Genomic DNA, 23,143 nt, shown 5'->3' on the forward strand with positions numbered 1-23,143 from the left:
AGTGCAGGTTAATTGTGCAACAAAACATATAAGGTAATGTGCATAGTGGAATAAGTGTCCAATAAATAAATGTGATTGTTACGCCTGATGTGACTCAGGCACAGACTGTCACTGGGATCATGACGTCGGAACACCCAGAGATGTGTTGTAGAGTCTAATGGCCAGGGGAACAAACGAGTTCCTGAGTCTGTTTGTGGAGCAGGTCAGAGACAGCAGCCTGGTGCTGATCACACTCCTCTGACTGATCAGAGTCCTGTGCAGAGGGTGGGAGGCGTTGTCCAATATGGACAGGATCTTATCCAGGGTCCGTTTTTCTGTTACTGACACTACAGAGTCACCCTCCGCACCAGTCTGTCCAGACGTGTTGCGTCCCTCTTCTTGATGCAGCCTCCCCAGCACACCACAGCATAGAAGAGGACACTGGCCACCACAGTCTGGTAGAACATCAGCAGCAGTTTCTTGCAGATGTTAAAGGAGCCCAGCCTCCTCAGGAAATACAGACGACGCTGTGTTTTCCTTCCAACTGCAGACCCAGGTACTGGTAAGTCCTGAGGGGGCAAAGGAGACATTAACATGAGAGTCAAACCTGTTGAAGAACTGGTTGAACTGGTTAGCTCTCTCTGTGTCCCCTTCCAGTCTGTCATCCAACTGCAGACCCAGGTACTTGTAAGTCCTGACCACCTCCACCTCCGTGCCCTCGATGGAGATCAGTGTGGGATGGGGTCTGTTCCTCCTGAAGTCAACCACCAACTCCTTGGTTTTGGATGTGTTGAGTTGGAGCTTGTTAGCCCTGCACCATTCAGCAAAGTCCCCTACCAGGGTCCTGTACTCCTCCTCCTGTCCATCCTCAATGCATCCCATTATCACAGTATCGTTCGTGTGACGTTAGGGCCACCGGTCTGAAGTCGTCGGGCTGTCTCAGGTGTGGCCTCTTGGGGACTGGGACAAGACAGGATGTCTTCCACAGGGTTGGAACCTTCCCCTGGTGAATGCTCATGTTGAAGATCTGCTGGAGGGGCTTCCCCAGCTCCATAGCACAGGCCTTAAGCATTCTCGGGCACACCTTGTCTGGGCCGGCTGCCTTGCTGGAGCGACTTTTCTTCGGCTCCCTGCTGACCTGGTGACAAGTGATGTTGATGGGGGCTGAGTCTGTGTCCTTGCGTTGGGGCTGGGTGTTGAGTGGATGAAGGGGGAAGCGGACCCATTTTCATGGGGATGGGTGTGGATGGGTGTTGAGTGGGTTGAGGGGACAGAGGGGGGAATGGAGACATTAACATGAGCGTCAAACCTGTTGAAGAACTGGTTGAACTGGATCGCTCTCTCTGTGTCCCCTTCTGCAGTGCTGCAGGTCTTTTTGTGGCCTGTGATGGTCTTCATCCCCTCTCAGACCTCCCTCATGTTGTTTTGTTGAAGTTTCTGTTCCACATTCCTATTGTAGGACTCCTTGGCCTCCTTCAGGCAGACCTTGAGCTCTCTCTGTACCTGCTTCAACTCTTCCCTGTTTCCCTCCTTGAACGCTCTCTTTTTTCTATTGAGGTTGTCATTGATGCCCCTTGTAGTTGGGGAAGCAGCGCACAGTCTTGATGGGGAGAACAATGTCCCTGCAGAAATTCACGTAGTTCGTAAAACAGTGTGTAACCCCCTCGATGTCCTCACCGTGTGGCTCCATCAGCACATTCCAATCTGTGGAATCAAAGCAGTCCCTCAGGGCCTCCCTGCTTCAGGAGACCACTTCCTGAAGCAGCGGGTGGTTGTGGGCTGCCTCTGAATCTTCGGTGTGTACTCAGGCTGAAGAAACACCAGATTGTGATCGGCTTTTCCCACATAAAGTTACTGTAAATAAACTTTACCGTAAGAGTGTAGAGACATTCAGTGTAAACAAACTCAACTTGAAATTTTGAATGTCAGACACTTTGTACTGTACTTTAATTGAAATCCCCAGACATGTCAAGTGGGACAGCAGTCAGCACTGTAAACACCACCACACAGACATCAGATATAATACAACAAATTCCAATTTATTCTCTTTATTAACCAGACACCCCCCCCACACACACACACACAATGAATTAATTCTTAATGAATGAATACCATAAAGATTTTTTTTTTTTTTAACAAAGATCAACACATGATAATCTAACTAACCTAACCCATTAAGCCATTCTGCTTTCAGTCCTGTTGATTTGTGGTCAACATTAATTCATTCTCATCCCTAACTTCAGGTTCCTTGTTCTCGTGTGTTTTTGTGGTGCCCTTGCTCATTAGTATTAGGTTTGGTGGTGGTATATGGGTTTTCACTTTAAATACGTCCCACCTCTCAGGAATCACTCCTTTACTGAAGAGCACAAAAGCCAGGTAAGAGAACAACAAAGTCACAAAGCCATTGGACAACATGCAAATAGTCCTCACAGGAGAGTGCTGGACATACACGCCGTCCTCAAGAGAGCAGCCGGGGAATTGGAGAATGACGGGCAACCCTATGGATGGCTCACCGCTCAGCACTCTCAATAACACTCCAACTAGCAAGCCCATGATGGAGCCATAACCATTGGAGATGTTAAAGAAGAGGACGCAGACGAGTTGAGGGAACATGAAGGTGTAGGTTATGTCACAGCCCAGGATCCAGAAAACCATGATGCTGTTCTGTAGGAAGGTCAGCGATGTGCCAACCAAACCCGTTAACACCACAGTGACACGGATCACCCACTGGAGCTCCCTGTCTGAGGCCTGCAGGAAACAAAAATGGGAGGTGAAACACAAAAAGAAACAACCACAGACCTGTTCTTCCCCTCCAGTTTCCTTCTACCTCAGTCCTCAGGATGTTCTTGTAGATATTGGAGGTGAAGATGGAGGCAGCCGACAGTAAAGCTGAGTCTGTTGATGACATCACGGCAGCAGCTACAGCTCCAATACCAATGATGGAGATGTATGGTGGGGCAAGTTGTTCCAGAGTAATGGGCAGAACCTGACTGGCCTCTCCACGTTCGTAAGGGGACGGGGAGCCATATGTGGTCATATTCCAGTCTAATGCCAATAAAGCAAAAAATGTGGCATAAATAAGCACAGTCTCACTTTTCTTTGCTCCATAATTCAATCGCTGTACCTGTTGATGCCGCAACTGCGCCAATCAGCAGTGACGGGACCCCGAGGAGGAGGATGAAGGGAGCAGCAATAAAGCAGGTGATCCTGGCTGTGGCAGAGGAAAAAGCCGACAGGGTCCTCTGGTGAAAGTCCTGACATCCCAGGTTACCAAGACTCTTACAAAAATCAAACCAACAAAAGACCATTTATTGTAAACACACGGCTTCTAATAGAATTGGATGGCTTTCACATACCACACAATAAATAACAATAACTACTCTATTTCCAAATTAAAACATGCAGGTGGACTGAACAATTTTTTTTAACAGCCAGAAGTCAAGAGCCAAGTGGGAAAGAAAACTGTGACCTGTTAGGAAGACCACCTTGGTATATAATGAACAGTGCCTATACAGTATCTTTGTGACTTAAAATAAATAAAGTAAACTAATCTTGATTTGCATGTTATAATATTTAGAATCTTGTCTTGTTTCGATCGATTTCAAATGTACATGTACATTCATAATCAATGCTTTTAAAAACGATTTTTTAAGGGATTTGTTCTTTGGCAGAGGGGTTTTCAGTGTGTGATGGAAATTTTGTATGCTTTGTAGTAACAATGACATAATGTTTACTTTTACTTCATATTTAGTGTAGTTAATCTGTAGCTTTAGTTGTGTAGTGTTATAGTGACCAAGTAATGACCTGATGAACTGACTGTTATAGGTCCATTATAAATAACCTATCCTGGGTAAAGCAGAGGGCAGGAAGAGATCTTAATCTCACAAGAGATAAGCCTGAATTGGGGTACTAACAGTTATCTTCCGGATTTGCTGTGTTTTCCTTTGCTTAACTCACTACAGGCAGAAATTAAATTGCCGTAACAAGTGCATGCCCAAATACAAACTGTATCACTGCTTTCACACACTGTTTATAGTTTTTCATAGCTCTGGTCACTATTTAATTATTACTAGCACTGGAAGTGTGATGTCACATCTTTCTTCAGAGCAGAATGCAACTAAATTTTGCTGAAGGAAAATGAATATGACTGTACCTTTATAGCAAGGAAAGCACGAGCGATAGCAATGCTGTGATAGCTCTGTTTCATTTGAGTGTCCCGGTCATAACAGGACATTGAAACTGAAGCAGCTCAATGGAATTCAAGCAATCATTAATTACACCTGTGTTTGTCCTACTGTGACATGTCAAACAGTCTTCTGAGGAAAGGGCATATTTACATGGCAACCTAACTGTAAATTTACCCCAACAACAAGCCGTGGGTAACCAAGGACATCAAAGCCATCCTCAACGACAAGAAGAAGGCTTTCAGAGCGGGCAATAGGGAAGAAGTGAGATCTGTTCAGCGCATCCTGAGATTAAGGATCAGGGAGGCAAAGGAGAGGTACTGGAGGAAGCTGGAGTGGAAACAGCGGAGGAGGAGTTGATGGCAGTGTGGAACGGGCGAATGAGCTTAATCAGTTCTTTAACAGATTCGACACTGTGACCCCACCTTGCTCACACCTCGTCCCCAGACACTCAGGTGGACCGCTCTCACCTGGGTACCACGTGCACTCCTCCCCCACTCATCACCTCAACAATGACCTTCACAGCTGAGCAGGTGAGAAGACAGCTGCAGAGACTCCGTGCAGGCAAAGCTGCAGGCCCAGATGTTGTGAGCCCAGGGTCCTGAAAGCCTGTGAAAGTACTTCATCATGTCTTCAACCTGAGTCTTAGTCTTAAGAGAGTCCCCGTGGTGTGGAAGACATCATGCCTCGTTCCTGTCCAAAAGACGACGCGTCCCAGCGACCCCAAGGACTACAGGCCTGTGGCTCTGATGTCACACATCATGAAGACCCTGGAAAGACTCGTCCTGGAACAGCTCCGGCCCATGGTCCAACCATTTCAGGATCCTCGTCAGTTCACCTACCAGCTCCGCCTTGGGGCTCCACGGGGGACCGTCCTCTCTCCCTTCCTCTTCACCATTTACACCACAGACTTTTAGCACTGCACAGAGACCTGCCATCTTCAGAAATTTTCTGATGACTCTGCGGTGGTTGGGTGTATTACTGGGGGGGATGAGAGAAAGTACAGGACTGTAGTGGACAACTTTGTCACATGGAGCAGGAAAAACCACCTACAGCTCAATGTGACAAAGACCAAGGAACTGGTGGTGGACCTGAGAAGGACTAAGGATCCAGTGACCCCTATCAACATCAAAGGGGCCACTGTGGAGGTGGTGGAGGAGTACAAATACTTGGGGGTGTACTTGGACCACAGACTGGACTGGTGCAAGAACGTGGACACTGTTTACAGAAAGGGCCAGAGCCGCCTCTATTTTCTATGGCGACTGAGGTCCTTCTACATCTGCAGGACGATGCAGAGGATGTTCTATGAGTCGGTGGTGTCCAGTGCCATCACATATGCTGTTGCCTGCTGGTGCAGCTGCCTGAGGGTGAGGGACACTAACAGACTCAACAGAATCATAAAGAAAGCCAGCTATGTTGTGGGAGAGGAACTGGGCTCTCTGACTGTGTTGTCCGAGAGGAGGATGTTGTCCAAAATAAGGACTGTACTGGACTTTCCCTCTCACCCTCTCCACATGTGCTGACCAGCTACAGGAGCTTGTTCATCAACAGACTCTTACTCCCGAGATGCACCACAGAGCGACACAGGAAATCATTCCTGCCTGTCACCATCAAACTGGTAAACTCTGCACTGTGATGGACACACATACTTTTATATATACAATGTATATATGTTACACATGTAAATACCTGTAGTTTTAGATTTATACTTATCTTGTTGTTTATCCTATTCTAATATCTTTTGCTTTCTTTCTTAGTCGGGAAAACTGCAAGTGCAATGTCTGTACAAAAAAGAATTTCCCCTTGGGAATAAATAAAGGAATTCTGATTCTCATTCTGATACTGCCTATTCTTCCATTCGATAACTGCATGTGCTGATACACAAAGCAACAGTTTACTGAATGTGGTCCTTACCAATAATAAGAAATTATCAATCCACCTCCATGCTCTTTCTTTATCCACAGAACCGATCCACGGTGCCTGGTAGGTGAAGTTGAAAGCAGTCTTGGTGATGTCAGCTGAATGCGGGTTCATCAGAATAAAGGGGACACATAACCACTGCACCAAAAAAGAGACAATGAACCGCTGATATAAACATTTTAAAATGTTCATATTCAATTAGGGTGACAATTTCAGAATATCCATGCTGTATGCTAGTGTGATGATCTGAAGATCAGAGACTTGGCAGGACACCATTGAGGCTGCGAAAGCTTATCATAAGACATGATAAGACAAATGTTTTGTCCCCCAAAGGAAACATTCCTTGAACTCAGTGCAGTTACAATATAACAGGTTTAACAAGCTTCCATGCTTAACTTGAACCGTGTCATTATAAATCATAAATTGTTTCCTGTGTAAGCAAGTAACTCACCAAACTGCAGAATATGAGGGTTAGCTGTATGATGTCCGTATAGGCCACAGAGTAGAGACCTCCCAGCAGCGTGTAGACGATAGCTACTGCGGCAGAGATCCAAATGCAAAGAGAGTAGGGCAAATCCAGGATCACGCTCATTGTTGCACCTGTGAAGTAACACTGACTCATTTACAAATTTAGCACACTTGAACCACAGACTACACTATGCCAAATCTACAGTCTAATGCATTAATGACTTAAAATGTTTTAAGCGAGTCTTGCGAGACATGTCTCAGCTGTTTCACCTGGTGATATTCCTGGAAATATTATACTGTTCCAAATAAAAGACGCTTGTTTCTTTTCTGGAAGTTACACTGGTGTGTTAACGTTTCAAGTACAGAAAAATAATTACCTTGAAATCATGTACGCTCATCACACTGCAGTAAGTAAACAATGGTATTGAGTACAAACTGTATTGCTGAAAAGTGTGTTTTTAGAAAAGACTGACACCAGTGGGACTTACCTAAGCCAATTAGAGTTGTTGTTACCCAGATTACTTCAGTTATCAGTAGTGCCACAGACAGAATTCCACATATTACATTTCCATACTTGATCTGGAACGGGTCCATCATTGTCATGTATTTTCTGTCTCTCATTGTCTTGGCGAAGAAGAGTCCACCTTCATAATTGATTCACACAAAGGAAGACAGATTTGTGTTACTGCATGTATCCCTGCATTTTGTCTGTTTAGTGTACACTGTAATAAATTTCGGTAACTTAGACGGCACAACTGCAATCAAAGCAAATTTTTGTTTTGCAGTATTTGATTTGGAAAACTGACAAGCTTGTCTCCACAGCTTGATGGATTCTGCTGTCTCTTGTAAACAATGTATTTCCTGTCTTTTTTTCTGATTTTGTGACTTCAGGTGCTTCGTCTGGATCAAGCAGAGCTGAAGATAATCTAATGTGGTGTTGATACATTTTGGATTATCAGCGATCATCATGTTCTTAATTTGCTAGATTAAGTTTAACTATAAAAACATTATATAACCAAATATTGAAATATGAACAGGTAACAGCTATTTACTGACAAAATTAGTTGCCTAATTAACTAATTTACTAAATTAAAATGTAAATTGTACAGGAAATTTGTTACAATTTAATTTAAGGAATTTCCTGTGCTGTGCTGACAGCCTGAGGTCTTTCAAGACATGTCCACTCAGCACATACCATGTCCTATACCATATCCAGCAGCACAAACTCAGACATTATTATGCATACATTATTAGAAATCATGCATTTTCAATTTTAATATATTTTTCCACTCTGTATAATGGCTGTCCTTCACCATGACGTCACTGCAGAAAAAAAGAATCTTACTGGACATAACAGGGAGAAAAAGTGAAAAACTGTCTTACCAATAATGAAAGAAAAGGCTGTTGTGACAGGCATGACACCCCAGATCAGTCCCATTGTTGGAGTGTACACTAACTCTGTCAGGCCAACGATGAAGCCCCCTCCAACAAATGTAGCTGTAAGAATAATGCATATGGGCGTATGAACATGTGTACACACACACACACATCCTACTTATACATACATATATACATGTTCTCTTTGTATGTGAGAGAAAATTTCAGCAGAAAAAGCAGCATAAAGAATTATGTGCATTTAAAGATTCAATATTGTTCCATACATTGTTTTAATGTATTCATATTTATAACCTGTATTAGGAATGTTAACCTATTCTCATATATGAAAATTTAAAGGTAAATCTGATGAGATCACTGTTATATTATAAAGGATGTTTTACCCCATGAAGGAGGGACTGTTTTTATACGGATTTATAACAAAGACAGTTACACAACCAGTCACAACAGGCCATTTATTCATCATTGGAGCAGATGATTGCCAAAAAAAAAACTTGTTTGTTGCAGGGTGCAGAAAATGAACCTTAAAGTTTAATCCTTAAAGGACAAGCGAAACTGATTTCGAGATAGCTTTAACAGGAGTGCCAAAATTTTCCATTTGTGTAGAATGCAGATGCAATCACAGCAGTTGAAGCTGCAAAGGCATTTACTACAGAGACTGGAAATTTACTACAGAGACTGGAAATTTACCATAGAGACTAGAATTTTACTATAGAATTTAGATTTAGAATTTAGATCTATATTCACTAGAAATCAATTTATTCTAGTTTTAATGTATATCAACTGCACACACACACTCACCTGTCATGGTGAAGACCCCTACCACCAGGCTGATCCCTCTGTTCCCCAGCAGAGTAATCTCCGTCTGCTCTGCTGGGTTGCTGTGCTTCACCCGCTTGGACTTCTTGGAGGCCCAGATGCCGGTGCCCAGCACCAGCAGGTAAACAGCACCATAACCACCAACCCTGGGACGTTCAAGCTCATTGTGCACTGACCGACGGAGGCTCCCGAAAGCAGCAATTGCTTGTGTGGTAAGTGAAAATGGAAGGTGTAATATTTGTCAGTGGTTTTAACTATAGACCCACCTATGGGTGGAACGCAGATAGTGGTGTTGGTTTACACCGGTGGAGTGAGGTGAGCGCACACCTGTGTGTTGTCTGTGTTGGCCAAATGATCACTCCTGCCTGAGCAGCGGCACGCCTGCGGTTGTTTTTAGGTGAGTGGTGTTTCACGTCGTTGCACGTCGTTGCACTTCGGTGTACTCCATACTAATTCAAACCTGCTGTGGTGTCGCAGGCCGCTGGTTGTCGGTAGGAAAGTAGATCGTTGTACCAGATATGTTAAAGTTTAGTTTTGTAGTTTTTAACGTTTGATGAAAATATATTTTTATGTTTTGTAAGGAAGTGGTTTTTTAAGACTGTTAATGGTTGTTTTTCCCGCAGTGGCCCACTCCACGTTTGTTGTTATTTTGGGGTTTTCATTTTGCTTAATCCACCCAATAGAGCGGGTAGCGGACAGAAAGATGTGGGTGCTGCCCCTTTAGCGGACTAGTTTTCTTCTCTTGTTGTATTCTTATTTTTATTTTTTTGGCTTATTTGGCTGCTTCCTCCACTAAGATGGGTCCTCCTGTGGCGCAGTTACGTGCCTGTCATCCGAGCCCCATCTGAGCCTGAGGGCTGGCGGTGTACGAGTTGAACATGTACAATTTATAAGAGAAAAGACAATAGGAATTAGTTAGACAAAGTTTGCCTTGGCCTATACGAGGTTCCCTTTGTTGAAACATGTTTAGCTTTTTCTAAAGTACATCTGAATGTAAATGTAAATGTCAGTATAATAAAGTTGACGGGCTACTGTTCCCCATCCGACCTTCCCTATTCCACAACCTCCTCCCCTGCCTCCCCCCTTACCCCCTTTTGTTATTGGCTCAACTTTTTCATTCTAGTAAAGTTTTTGTGAAATTTTTTCAAACAGGTTCTGCAGCATAATCAGAACACTTTGTAGACAAATGATGCAAAGAGTTTCCTGACTGACACTGTATTAATGTAATTTGTGCACCCTACAGCAGAAAGCAAGAACAATTTAGGATGCATCATTGGCCCGTAGAGAAATGTCAGGTGGTAGTTTTATTTTGGGGGTGAGGCAAAATTCCTTTTAGGACCTGCAAAGAACTGCAAACCTTTTTTAAACTTGAGTTTCAGTGGAGCTTTTCGTAGTGTGAATGTTTTTAAGGATTTGACATCTACGCAAGAACACTACCGAAGGATCCTTTTTTTGTCTTTTTGCTGAAAAGTGGTCTGATTTAAAGATACTGAATATGGACTCATAATGTTAGGTACAAGCAGCTTCATTACATATTGACTGAATCCTCCTGTAACCATGAGTGTGAATGTGTATGTGTACATGCATGCTGCTCTGTGACTTGTTCAGTATCGCTATTGTGAGAATGTGATATTTCTCTTTGTTTATGGGCAACATTGCCTCTAAAGTACAATCACATTGGCCAGATAATGACCAAAACCAAGCAAATACTCTTTAACTTGATATTGTGCTCAGGATTTTCAGATAAATATTGAATGATTAAAATACTCACGGGTTATTTGAGACAAAATTTTCCTTCTCATGGCTTATGATTAATAAAATAAACTTTCGACTAAACTTGTATTGTGCCTGAAATACCTAAATTATATACTCTTCATTGGCAATCAAAGTAGTTTCAAAAAACATTTGAGCTTGAACATTATTTATAAAAAATATTTTACTTAATACTTTACAAAATCAACACACAAATAGCCAAACTCTTGCTCTATTGGGCTAAAAAACAACTTTGTTTCTCTGTTGCTAGGAAACTAGTTTCCCATTCTTTCTATTTTCCGCAACAGTCTGTCCAGACATGTTGCGTCCCTCTTCTTGATGCAGCCTCCCCAGCACACCACAGCATAGAAGAGAACACTGGCCACCACAGTCTGGTAGAACATCAGCAGCAGTTTCTTGCAGATGTTAAAGGAGCCCAGCCTCCTCAGGAAATACAGACGACGCTGTGTTTTCCTGTGGATGGTGTCTGTTCACTAACCAGTCCAGTCTGTCATCCAACTGCAGACCCAGGTACTGGTAAGTCCTGAGGGGGCAAAGGAGACATTAACATGAGAGTCAAACCTGTTGAAGAACTGGTTGAACTGGTTAGCTCTCTCTGTGTCCCCTTCCAGTCTGTCATCCAACTGCAGACCCAGGTACTTGTAAGTCCTGACCACCTCCACCTCTGTACCCTCGATGGAGATCAGTGTGGGATGGGGTCTGTTCCTCCTGAAGTCAACCACCAACGTCTTGGTGTTGAGTGAGTTGAGGGGACAGAGGGGGGAATGGAGACATTAACATGAGAGTCAAACCTGTTGAAGAACTGGTTGAACTGGATCGCTCTCTCTGTGTCCCCTTCTGCAGTGCTGCAGGTCTTTTTGCGGCCTGTGATGGTCTTCATCCCCTCTCAGACCTCCCTCATGTTGTTTTGTTGCAGTTTCTGTTCCACATTCCTATTGTAGGACTCCTTGGCCTCCTTCAGGCAGACCTTGAGCTCTCTCTGTACCTGCTTCAACTCTTCCCTGTTTCCCTCCTTGAACGCTCTCTTTTTTCTATTGAGGTTGTCATTGATGCCCCTTGTAGTTGGGGAAGCAGCGCACAGTCTTGATGGGGAGAACAATGTCCCTGCAGAAATTCACGTAGTTCGTAAAACAGTGTGTAACCCCCTCGATGTCCTCACCGTGTGGCTCCATCAGCACATTCCAATCTGTGGAATCAAAGCAGTCCCTCAGGGCCTCCCTGCTTCAGGAGACCACTTCCTGAAGCAGCGGGTGGTTGTGGGCTGCCTCTGAATCTTCGGTGTGTACTCAGGCTGAAGAAACACCAGATTGTGATCGGCTTTTCCCACATAAAGTTACTGTAAATAAACTTTACCGTAAGAGTGTAGAGACATTCAGTGTAAACAAACTCAACTTGAAATTTTGAATGTCAAACACTTTGTACTGTACTTTAATTGAAATCCCCAGACATGTCAAGTGGGACAGCAGTCAGCACTGTAAACACCACCACACAGACATCAGATATAATACAACAAATTCCAATTTATTCTCTTTATTAACCAGACACCCCCCCCCACACACACACACAATGAATTAATTCTTAATGAATGAATACCATAAAGATTTTTTTTTTTTAACAAAGATCAACACATGATAATCTAACTAACCTAACCCATTAAGCCATTCTGCTTTCAGTCCTGCTGATTTGTGGTCAACATTAATTCATTCTCATCCCTAACTTCAGGTTCCTCGTTCTCGTGTGTTTTTGTGGTGCCCTTGCTCATTAGTATTAGGTTTGGTGGTGGTATATGGGTTTTCACTTTAAATACGTCCCACCTCTCAGGAATCACTCCTTTACTGAAGAGCACAAAAGCCAGGTAAGAGAACAACAAAGTCACAAAGCCATTGGACAACATGCAAATAGTCCTCACAGGAGAGTGCTGGACATACACGCCGTCCTCAAGAGAGCAGCCGGGGAATTGGAGAATGACGGGCAACCCTATGGATGGCTCACCGCTCAGCACTCTCAATAACACTCCAACTAGCAAGCCCATGACGGAGCCATAACCATTGGAGATGTTAAAGAAGAGGACGCAGACGAGTTGAGGGAACATGAAGGTGTAGGTTATGTCAGAGCCCAGGATCCAGAAAACCATGATGCTGTTCTGTAGGAAGGTCAGCGATGTGCCAACCAAACCCGTTAACACCACAGTGACACAGATCACCCACTGGAGCTCCCTGACTGAGGCCTGCAGGAAAAAAAAGCCTAGGAGGTGAAACACAAAAAGTAACAACCACAGACCTGTTCTTCCCCTCCAGTTTCCTTCTACCTCAGTCCTCAGGATGTTCTTGTAGATATTGGAGGTGAAGATGGAGGCAGTCGACAGTAAAGCTGAGTCTGTTGATGACATCACAGCAGCAGCTACAGCTCCAATACCAATGATGGAGATGTATGGTGGGGCAAGTTGTTCCAGAGTAATGGGCAGAACCTGACTGGCCTCTCCACGTTCGTAAGGGGACGGGGAGCCATATGTGGTCATATTCCAGTCTAATGCCAATAAAGCAAAAAATGTGGCATAAATAAGCACAGTCTCACTCTTTTCTCCATAGTTCAATCGCTGTACCTGTTGATGCCGCAACTGCGCCAATCAGCACTGACGGGACCCCGAGGAGGAGGATGAAGGGAGCAGCAATAAAGCAGGTGATCCTGGCTGTGGCAGAGGAAAAAGCCGACAGGGTCCTCTGGTGAAAGTCCTGACATCCCAGGTTACCAAGACTCTTACAAAAATCAAACCAACAAAAGACCATTTATTGTAAATACACGGCTTCTAATAGAATTGGATGGCTTTCACATATCACACAATAAATAACAATAACTACTCTATTTCCAAATTAAAACATGCAGGTGGAGTGAACAATTTCTTTAACAGCAGATGTCAAGAGCCAAGTGGGAAAGAAAACTGTGACCTGTTAGGAAGACCACCTTGGTATATAATGAACAGTGCCTATACAGTATCTTTGTGACTTAAAATAAATAAAGTAAACTAATCTTGATTTGCATGTTATAATATTTAGAATCTTGTCTTGTTTCGATCGATTTCAAATGTACATGTACATTCATAATCAATGCTTTTAAAAACGATTTTTTAAGGGATTTGTTCTTTGGCAGAGGGGTTTTCAGTGTGTGATGGAAATTTTGTATGCTTTGTAGTAACAATGACATAATGTTTACTTTTACTTCATATTTAGTGTAGTTAATCTGTAGCTTTAGTTGTGTAGTGTTATAGTGACCAAGTAATGACCTGATGAACTGACTGTTATAGGTCCATTATAAATAACATCCTGGGTAAAGCAGAGGGCAGGAAGAGATCTTAATCTCACAAGAGATAAGCCTGAATTGGGGTACTAACAGTTATCTTCCGGATTTGCTGTGTTTTCCTTTGCTTAACTCACTACAGGCAGAAATTAAATTGCCGTAACAAGTGCATGCCCAAATACAAACTGTATCACTGCTTTCACACACTGTTTATAGTTTTTCATAGCTCTGGTCACTATTTAATTATTACTAGCACTGGAAGTGTGATGTCACATCTTTCTTCAGAGCAGAATGCAACTAAATTTTGCTGAAGGAAAATGAATATGACTGTACCTTTATAGCAAGGAAAGCACGAGTGATAGCAATGACCTTAATGGTGGCTCTGTTTCCTTCGAGTGTCCCGGTCATAACAGGACATTGAAACTGAAGCAGCTCAATGGAATTCAAGCAATCATTAATTACACCTGTGTTTGTCCTACTGTGACATGTCAAACAGTCTTCTGAGGAAAGGGCATATTTACATGGCAACCTAACTGTAAATTTACCCCAACAACAAGCCGTGGGTAACCAAGGACATCAAAGCCATCCTCAATGACAAAAAGAGGGCTTTCAGAGCGGGCAATAGGGAAGAAGTGAGAGCTATTCAGTGATTCCTCTGATTAAGGATCAGGGAGGCAAAGGAGAGGTACCGGAGGAAGCTTGAGTGGAAACTCCCATCACCTCAACGATGACCCTCACAGGTGAGCAGGTGAGAAGACAGCTGCGCAGGCAAAGCTGCAGGCCCAGATGTTGTGAGCCCCAGGGTCCTGAAAGCCTGTGCCCCCCAGCTAAGCAGAGTACTTCATCATGTCTTCAGCCTGAGTCTTAGTCTTCAGAGAGTCTCCGTGGTGGTGGTTCCTCTTCACCATTTACACCACAGACCTTTAGCACTGCACAGAGACCTGCCATCTTCAGAAATTTTCTGATGACTCTGCGGTGGTTGGGTGTATTACTGGGGGGGGATGAGAGAAAGTACAGGACTGTAGTGGACAACTTTGTCACATGAAGCGGAAAACACCACCTACAGCTCAATGTGACAAAGACCAAGGAACTGGTGGTGGACCTGAGAAGGACTAAGGATCCAGTGACCCCTATCAACATCAAAGGGGCCACTGTGGAGGTGGTGGAAGAGCACAGATACTTGGGGGTGTACTTGGACCACAAACTGGACTGGTGCAAGAACGTGGACACTGTTTACAGAAAGGGCCAGAGCTGCCTCTATTTTCTGTGGCGACTGAGGTACTTCTACATCTGCAGGATGATGCAGAGGATGTTCTATGAGTCTGTGGTGTCCAGTGCCATCACATATGCTGTTGCCTGCTGGTGCAGCTGCCTGAGGGTGAGGGACACTAACAGACTCAACAGAATCATTAAGAAAGCCAGCTATGTTGTGGGAGAGGAACTGGACTCTCTGACTGTGGTGTCCGAGAGGAGGATGTTGTCCAAAATAAGGACTGTACTGGACTTTCCCTCTCACCCTCTCCACAATGTGCTGATCAGCTACAGGAGCTCGTTCATCAACAGACTCTTACTCCCAAGATGGACCACAGAGCGACACAGGAAATCATTCCTGCCTGTCACCATCAAACTGTTAAACTCTGCACTGTGACGGACACTCATACTTTTATATATACAATGTACATGTGTTACACATGTAAATACCTGTATTTTTAGATTTATACTTATCTTGTTGTTTATCCTATTCTAATATCTTTTGCTTTCTTTCTTGGTCGGGAAAACTGCAAGTGCAATGTCTGTACAAAAAAGAATTCTGATTCTGATTCTGATACTGCCTATTCTTCCATTCGATAACTGCATGTGCTGATACACAAAGCAACAGTTTACTGAATGTGGTCCTTACCAATAATAAGAAATTATCAATCCACCTCCATGCTCTTTCTTTATCCACAGAACCGATCCACGGTGCCTGGTAGGTGAAGTTGAAAGCAGTCTTGGTGATGTCAGCTGAATGCGGGTTCATCAGAATAAAGGGGACACATAACCACTGCACCAAAAAAGAGACAATGAACCGCTGATATAAACATTTTAAAATGTTCATATTCAATTAGGGTGACAATTTCAGAATATCCATGCTGTATGCTAGTGTGATGATCTGAAGATCAGAGGCTTGGCAGGACACCATTGAGGCTACGAAAGCTTATCATAAGACATGATAAGACAAATGTTTTGTCCCTTGTAAGAAACATTCCTTGAACTCAGTGCAGTTACAATATAACAGGCAAGCTTCCATGCTTAACTTGAACCGTGTCATTATAAATCATAAATTGTTTCCTATGTAAGCAAGTAACTCACCAAACTGCAGAATATGAGGGTTAGCTGTATGATGTCCGTATAGGCCACAGAGTAGAGACCTCCCAGCAGCGTGTAGACGATAGCTACTGCGGCAGAGATCCAAATGCAAAGAGAGTAGGGCAAATCCAGGATCACGCTCATTGTTGCACCTGTGAAGTAACACTGACTCATTCACAAATTTAGCACACTTGAACCACAGGCTACACTATGCCAAATCTACAGTCTAATGAATTAATGACTCAAAATGTTTTAAGCGAGACATGTCTCAGCTGTTTCACCTGGTGATATTCCTGGAATTATTATACTGTTCCAAATAAAAAACGCTTGTTTTTTTCCTGGAAATTACACTGATACATTAACATTTCAAGTGCAGAAAAATAATAATTACCTTGAAATCATGTACGCTCATCACACTGCAGTAAGTAAACAATGGTATTGAGTACAAACTGTATTGCTGAAAAGTGTGTTTTTAGAAAAGACTGACACCAGTGTGACTTACCTAAGCCAATTAGAGTTGCTGTTACCCAGATTGTTTCAGTTATCAGCAGTGCCACAGACAGAATTCCACATATTACATTTCCATACTTGATCTGGAACGGGTCCATCATTGTCATGTATTTTCTGTCTCTCATTGTCTTGGCAAAGAAGAGTCCACCTTCATAATTGATTCACACAAAGGAAGACAGATTTGTGTTACTGCATGTATCCCTGCATTTTGTCTGTTTAATGTACACTGTAATAAATTTCGGTAACTTAGACGGCACATCTGTAATCAAAGCAAATTTTTGTTTTGCAGTATTTGATTTGGAAAACTGACAAGCTTGTCTCCACAGCTTGATGGATTCTGCTGTCTCTTGTAAACAATGTATTTCCTGTCTTTTTTTCTGATTTTGTGACTTCAGGTGCTTCGTCTGGATCAACCCATTGTCCACACTCACAAAAGTTAGTGACAGAGTTCCTCAAGGTTCTGTCCGTGGACCAATATTATTCACCCTTTATATGCTCCCCACTGGTGATATTATTAGGAAACACTGCATACGTTTTCATTGTTATGCAGATGACACACAATTGTGCTTGTCAATGAAACCAGATGAAACAAATCAGCTAGTCAAACTTCAGGCATGTCTTAAAGACATAAAAACCTGGATGACTTGCAATTTCCTACTTCTGAATTCAGACAAAACAGAAGTTATTGTTCTGGGCCCTGAACACCTTAGAAACAAATTATCCAGTGATATAGCAATGCTAGATGGCTTAGCTGTGGCCTCAAGCTCCACTGTAAGGAATTTAAGAGTTATCTTTGACCAGGACATGTCCTTTAACACACACATATCGAATATTTCAAAGACTGCATTCTTTCACCTCTGTAATATTGCAAAAATTAGGCACATTCTGAGTCAGAAAGATGCCGAAAAATGAGTGCATGCATTCATTACCTCCAGGCTGGATTATTGTAATTCCCTTCTATCAGGCTACCCTATTAAATCTATAAAGACTCTCCAGCTAATCCAGAATGCTGCAGCAAAATTACTCACAAGAACCAGCATGAGAGTTCTCCTGTACTGGCTTCTCTACATTGGCTACCTGTAAAATTCAGGATAGATTTTAAAATTCTCCTCCTCACATGTAAAGCCCTGAACGGTCAGGCACCATCCTATCTTAAAGAGTTGATAGTTCCCTATTATCCCACCAGAGCTTTGCGTTCCCAAAATTCAGGACTACCGTACTTGTGGTTCCTGGAGTCTTCAAAAGTAGATTGGGAACCAGAGCCTTTAGTTATCAAGCTCCTCTACTATGGAACCATCTTCCGGTTTCAGTTCGGGAGGCGGACACCCTCTCTACGTTTAAGAGTAGACTAAAAACTTTCCTGTTTGATAAAGCTTATAGTTAGGGCTGGCCTAGGCCGGCCCCTAGTTATGCTGCTATAGACTTAGACTGCCGGGGGTCCTCCCATGACGCACTGAGCTCTTTTTTTCCTCTCCCTCTCCTTCTGCACACATTTATGTCCCATTAATGCATATCACTAACCCAACTTCTTCCCTGGAGTCCTTGTGCCTTCTCGTCTCTCAGGTTCCCATGGATCGTGATTGGAGTTCCTGCTGCGGTCCTGCTCGAAACTCACTGCAATTACTACTGTTTAGTCATAATCTATTTTAATTCTGTTGCTACTCTGTACAGCTACTACCATTATTACTGTTACTAATACTGCTATCATAATCACCATAGTACCTCATGTATACTCCATTATTATTATCTACACTTCCATTATTTCTAGTATTATTACTGCTGCTATACATCTCTCTCCCTCTCTCCCTTGTCTGTCTATATCTCTCTCTGTCTCTCAACCCAACCAGTGGGAAGGTGCATGAGATGAGGAACAACAGTGTTAGCCTTAATGTCTCTGCACTTCTTAAAAGATTAATTTTACTTTGAATGGTTTTGAGCCTGTCGCAAAAGAAAGGACAATGGCACACTGTATTTCATTAACAAAAGTGGTTCCAAAACATGGTTAGTTTTTACATGTTACAGAAGTTTGACTTTGTTGCTACAAATTACAGTAACACGAGTTACACTGAGTAGTCTTGTGCAGTCTGTCTTATGTTTATGCCTTCTATGCCTATGTGAGTTTGTTTAAAATATAGAGTTTAGTAGACATTAATACACATACACATCTTACATACACATATGGTATACACTGTATTGAGTCTTAATAAATGTTTTGTTTTGTTTCAGCACTGACTCTTGTTTTCTTTAACAGCTGAAGATAATCTAATGTGGTGTTGATACATTTTGGATTATCAGCGATCATCATGTGCTTAATTTGCTAAATGTTTCAAACAAATATTAACTGTAAAAACATTCAAAATTAGTTGCCAGGTAACTAATTTACTAAATTAAAATGTAAATTGTACAGGAAATTTGTTACAATTTAATTTAAGGAATTTCCTGTGCTGTGCTGACAGGCTCAGGTCTTTCAAGATATGTCTACTCAGCACATACCATGTCCTATACCATATCCAGCAGCACAAACCCAGACATGTCTAAAATTATGCATTTTCAATTTTAATATATTTTTCCACTCTGTATAATGGCTGTCCTTCACCATGACATCACTGCAGAAAAAAAGAATCTTACTGGACATAACAGAGAGAAAAAGTGAAAAACCGTCTTACCAACAACGAAAGACAAGGCTGCTGTGACAGGCATGACACCCCAGATCAGTCCCATTGTTGGAGTGTACACTAACTCTGTCAGGCCAACGATGAAGCCCCCTCCAACAAATGTAGCTGTAAGAATAATGCATATGGTCGTATGAACATGTGTACACACACACACACACCCTACTTACATATACATATATACATGTTCTCTTTATATGTGAGAGGAATTTTCAGCAGCAAAAGCAGCATAAAGAATTATATGCATTTAAAGATTCAATATTGTACTATACATTGTTTTAATGTATTCATATTTATAACCCGTGTTAAGAATGTTAACCTATTCTTATATATGAAAATTTAAAGGTAAATCTGATGAGATCACTGTTATAAAGGATGTTTTACCCCATGAAGGAGGGACTGTTTTTATATAGATTTATAACAAAGACATTTACACAACCAGTCACAACAGGTCATTTATTCATCATTGGAGCAGATGATTGCCAAAAAAACTTGTTTGTTGCAGGGTGCAGAAAATGAACCTTAAAGTTTAATCCTTAACGGACAAGTGAAACTGATTTCGAGATAGCTTTAACAGGAGTGCCGAAATTTTCCATTCGTGTAGAATGCAGATGCAGTCACAGCAGTTGAAGCTGCAAAGGTATTTACTACAGAGACTGGAAATTTACTACAGAGACTGGAAATTTACCATAGAGACTAGAATTTTACTATAGAATTTAGATTTAGAATTTAGATCTATATTCACTAGAAATCAATTTATTCTAGTTTTAATGTATATCAACTGCACACACACACTCACCTGTCATGGTGAAGACCCCTACCACCAGGCTGATCCCTCTGTTCCCCAGCAGAGTAATCTCCGTCTGCTCTGCTGGGTTGCTGTGCTTCACCTGCTTGGACTTCTTGGAGGCCCAGATGCCGGTGCCCAGCACCAGCAGGTAAAACAGCACCATAACCACCAACCCTGGGACGTTCAAGCTCATTGTGCACTGACCGACCGAGGCTCCCGAAAGCAGCAATTGCTTGTGTGGTAAGTGAAAATGGAAGGTGTAATATTTGTCAGTGGTTTTAACTATAGACCCACCTATGGGTGGAACGCAGGTAGTGGTGTTGGTTCACGCCGGTGGAGTGAGGTGAGCGCACACCTGTGTGTTGTCTGTGTTGGCCAAATGATCACTCCTGCCTGAACAGCGGTAGGCCTCCGGTTGTTTTTAGGTGAGTGGTGTTTCACGTCGTTGCATTTCGGTGTACTCCATACTAATTCAAACCTGCTGTGGTGTCGCAGGCCGCTGGAAAGTAGATCGTCGTATAGACAGTATAGCAGTATAGAAGTTTAGTTTTGTAGTTTTTAACGTTTGATTAAAATATATTTTTATATTTTGTAAGGAAGTGTTTTTTTTACGATTGTTAATATTTGTTTTACCTGCAGGACACCAGTGACCCACTCCACGTTTGTTGCTTTATTTTGGGGTTTTCATTTTGTGTAATCCACCCTGGCAAAAATAGACTGCGGTCAAACCAGCGTCCCCAATGTTTTCGAGTGCCTCCGTATATGAGATATTATGGTAATAACGAGTTCGAACCGGTTTCCCAATAAAAGCAGTGTCCCGGAAACTAGGCACAGTTACATTCAATCATTGAATGAATAAAATAAATATAATAACTGAATAAATTTATGAACAGAAAAGTGAATCAAAACAAATAAAATATAAAGAAAATGATTATTATTAGTCAAAATATCGTCAAATTTGATCTCTGAATTCAGAAAGCTATTTCAACGAAACTTCCTGTTGCCAGTGACCAATTTCACTTGAGGATGACGGCAGACCACCCCAGGGTTGTCACACAATAAGTTTCAGGATGTTCTGATGTAGCATTTCAAAATAAAGGTCTTTTAAAAACTTGATTTTTCCTCTGTGTTCAGTGTGCTCTTAAAAGGAAATGCCCTGTTGCCAGTGAGGAGTTTCACTTCAGCATGATAGCAGACCGCTCCAGGGTTGTCACACAATAAGTTTCAGGATGTTCTGATGTAGCATTTCAAAATAAAGGTCTTTTAAAAACTTGATTTTTCCTCTGTGTTCAGTGTGCTCTTAAAAGGAAATGCCCTGTTGCCAGTGAGGAGTTTCACTTCAGCATGATAGCAGACTGCTCCAGGGTTGTCACACAATAAGTTTCAGGATGTTCTGATGTAGCATTTCAAAATAAAGGCCATCCAAAATCTCATATATCATCAGAATTGTTTTCTGTTTTCAGAGTGCTGTTTAAAAGAAACTTCCTCCTCCTTGAACCGCCACCTTAACGTGGTGGAGGGGTTTGAGTGCCCAAATGATCCTTGGCACTATGTTGTAAGGGGCTTAATGCCCCTGGTAGGGTCTCCCAAGGCAAACAGGTCCAAGGATACAGATCTGACCAAGAGCGGTTCAAAAGCTTCTCATGACTGGTATGACAACAAGGACGTGTACGTTGCCTGGATTAGTGTTACCAGGGCTCCACCCTGGAGCCATTCCTGGGGTTCTGGCTCGCAGACGAGTGTTTGGTGGCCAGGCTGGGCGCAGCCCAAATAGGCGATGTGGGACTGTTCTCCCGTAGGCCCACCACCCACGGCAAGATTTAGAAGGGGCCAGTGCAATGTGGTTTGGGCGACAGCTGTGGGCAGCCGGTTACCTGACTGTCTTGTGCTCTCTGGGAGGTGTGCTGGAAGGTGCTCCGACTGGGGAACCAGAGGGGGCAGACCACCTTTATCTGGTTGAGAACCATGGCCTTGGATTTGGAGGTGATGATCCTCATCCCAGCCGCTTCACATTTGGCTGCAAATCTCTTTTGTGTTCCCTAGTCGGTGCACCTTCCAGCGCCCCTCCCTGGGACTCCAAGAAAGCCAGGCACTCTGCACTGCTGTTCGGCCCATAGGCCGAGACAACAGGGTGGTCTACTATCATGCTGAAGTGAAATTGGTCACTGGCAACAGGGCGTTTCCTTTTAATTACTTTCAAAACATATAGTAAATCTGATGATATATGGGATTTTGGATGGCCTTTATTTTGAAATGCTACATCAGAACTTCCTAGAACTTATTGTGTGACACCCTGGTATCATGGTGAAGTGAAATTGGTCACTGGGAACCGGAAGTTTCCTTTTAATTGCACTCTGAATTCAGAGAACAAATTTGACGATATTTTGACTAATTTTAGCATTTTTTATATTTTATTTATCTTGATTTATTTATTCGTTCATATATTTATTCAGTTATTATATTATTTTATTCATTTAATGACTTAATGTATCTTTGCTTAGTTTCCCGGACACTGGTTTTATTGTGAAATTTATTCGAGCTCGCTATTACCATAGTGTCTCATATACGGAGGCACTATGCTATTATTGGGGAGGCTGGCTTGACCGCGTTTTGGAACTGCCCGTTTTGGAATCGCAGGCTGGCTTGACAGCAGTGGCAAGAGAGCCGGTAGCGGACAAAAAGACTAGTCTTCTTTTCATATTGTATTTTTTATTTTATTTAGTCATCTGAGCCTGAGGGCTGGCGGCATACCAGTTGAACATGTACAATTTGTAAGAGAAAAGACAATAGGAATTAGTTAGATAAAGTTTTATATATCAGGTTCCCTTTGTTGAAACACGTTCAGCGTTTTCTAACGTAAATGTCTCAGTATAATAAAGCTGACGCGCTACTGTTAACTTTAAAAAAAATGTTGAACTCGTTGGTCACGCACGAATGGTCAGTTTGGTCCGAGTCGAGCAGCAGAAGGTTACGGGGAGACACAGACACAA

The 23,143-nt window shown here is 42.5% G+C and overlaps 1 protein-coding gene, 1 long non-coding RNA gene and 1 pseudogene across 5 annotated transcripts; 1 reads left to right on the plus strand and 2 right to left on the minus strand.

Annotated features, from left to right (window-relative positions):
• Window positions 1–2,035: 2,035 nt before the first annotated feature.
• LOC124068717 lies at window positions 2,036–8,945 on the minus strand (annotated as a pseudogene).
• Window positions 8,824–13,586, plus strand: LOC124068723. 3 transcript variants are annotated; one of them, XR_006844965.1, is made up of 3 exons: window positions 8,824–8,977; window positions 13,127–13,282; window positions 13,422–13,586. It is a non-coding gene; the product is annotated as an uncharacterized LOC124068723 (long non-coding RNA). The 3 variants fall into 3 exon arrangements; XR_006844964.1 differs by lacking the exon at window positions 8,824–8,977 and adding an exon at window positions 8,997–9,162; XR_006844966.1 differs by lacking the exon at window positions 8,824–8,977 and adding an exon at window positions 10,765–11,277.
• LOC124068715 (high-affinity choline transporter 1-like) lies at window positions 12,041–20,483 on the minus strand. 2 transcript variants are annotated; one of them, XM_046407142.1, is made up of 8 exons: window positions 20,163–20,483; window positions 19,358–19,471; window positions 16,684–16,839; window positions 16,185–16,333; window positions 15,733–15,876; window positions 13,141–13,294; window positions 12,847–13,064; window positions 12,041–12,765 (listed from the first exon to the last, which is right to left on the minus strand). In XM_046407142.1, the coding sequence occupies exons 1-8, from the start codon at window positions 20,344–20,346 to the stop codon at window positions 12,208–12,210; spliced, it is 1,677 nt and encodes a 558-aa protein (XP_046263098.1). In that variant the 5' UTR covers window positions 20,347–20,483; the 3' UTR covers window positions 12,041–12,207. The 2 variants fall into 2 exon arrangements, with proteins under 2 accessions (XP_046263098.1, XP_046263097.1); XM_046407141.1 differs by having other exon boundaries at window positions 12,041–13,064.
• Between the last annotated feature and the right edge of the window lie 2,660 nt (window positions 20,484–23,143).

The sequence above is a fragment of the Scatophagus argus genome, chromosome 12, assembly GCF_020382885.2.
Source record: "Scatophagus argus isolate fScaArg1 chromosome 12, fScaArg1.pri, whole genome shotgun sequence".
Lineage (NCBI taxonomy): Eukaryota > Metazoa > Chordata > Actinopteri > Scatophagidae > Scatophagus > Scatophagus argus.

Coding starts and splice junctions, on each gene's coding strand:
- LOC124068715 (XM_046407141.1), bottom strand. CDS start 20,346: ATGAGCTTGAACGTCCCAGGGTTGGTGGTTATGGTGCTGTTTTACCTG. Junction 15,877..16,184: donor CCCTCATATTCTGCAGTTTG/GTGAGTTACTTG, acceptor TTTTTGGTGCAG/TGGTTATGTGTCCCCTTTAT. Junction 13,295..15,732: donor TTGATAATTTCTTATTATTG/GTAAGGACCACA, acceptor GATTTTTGTAAG/AGTCTTGGTAACCTGGGATG.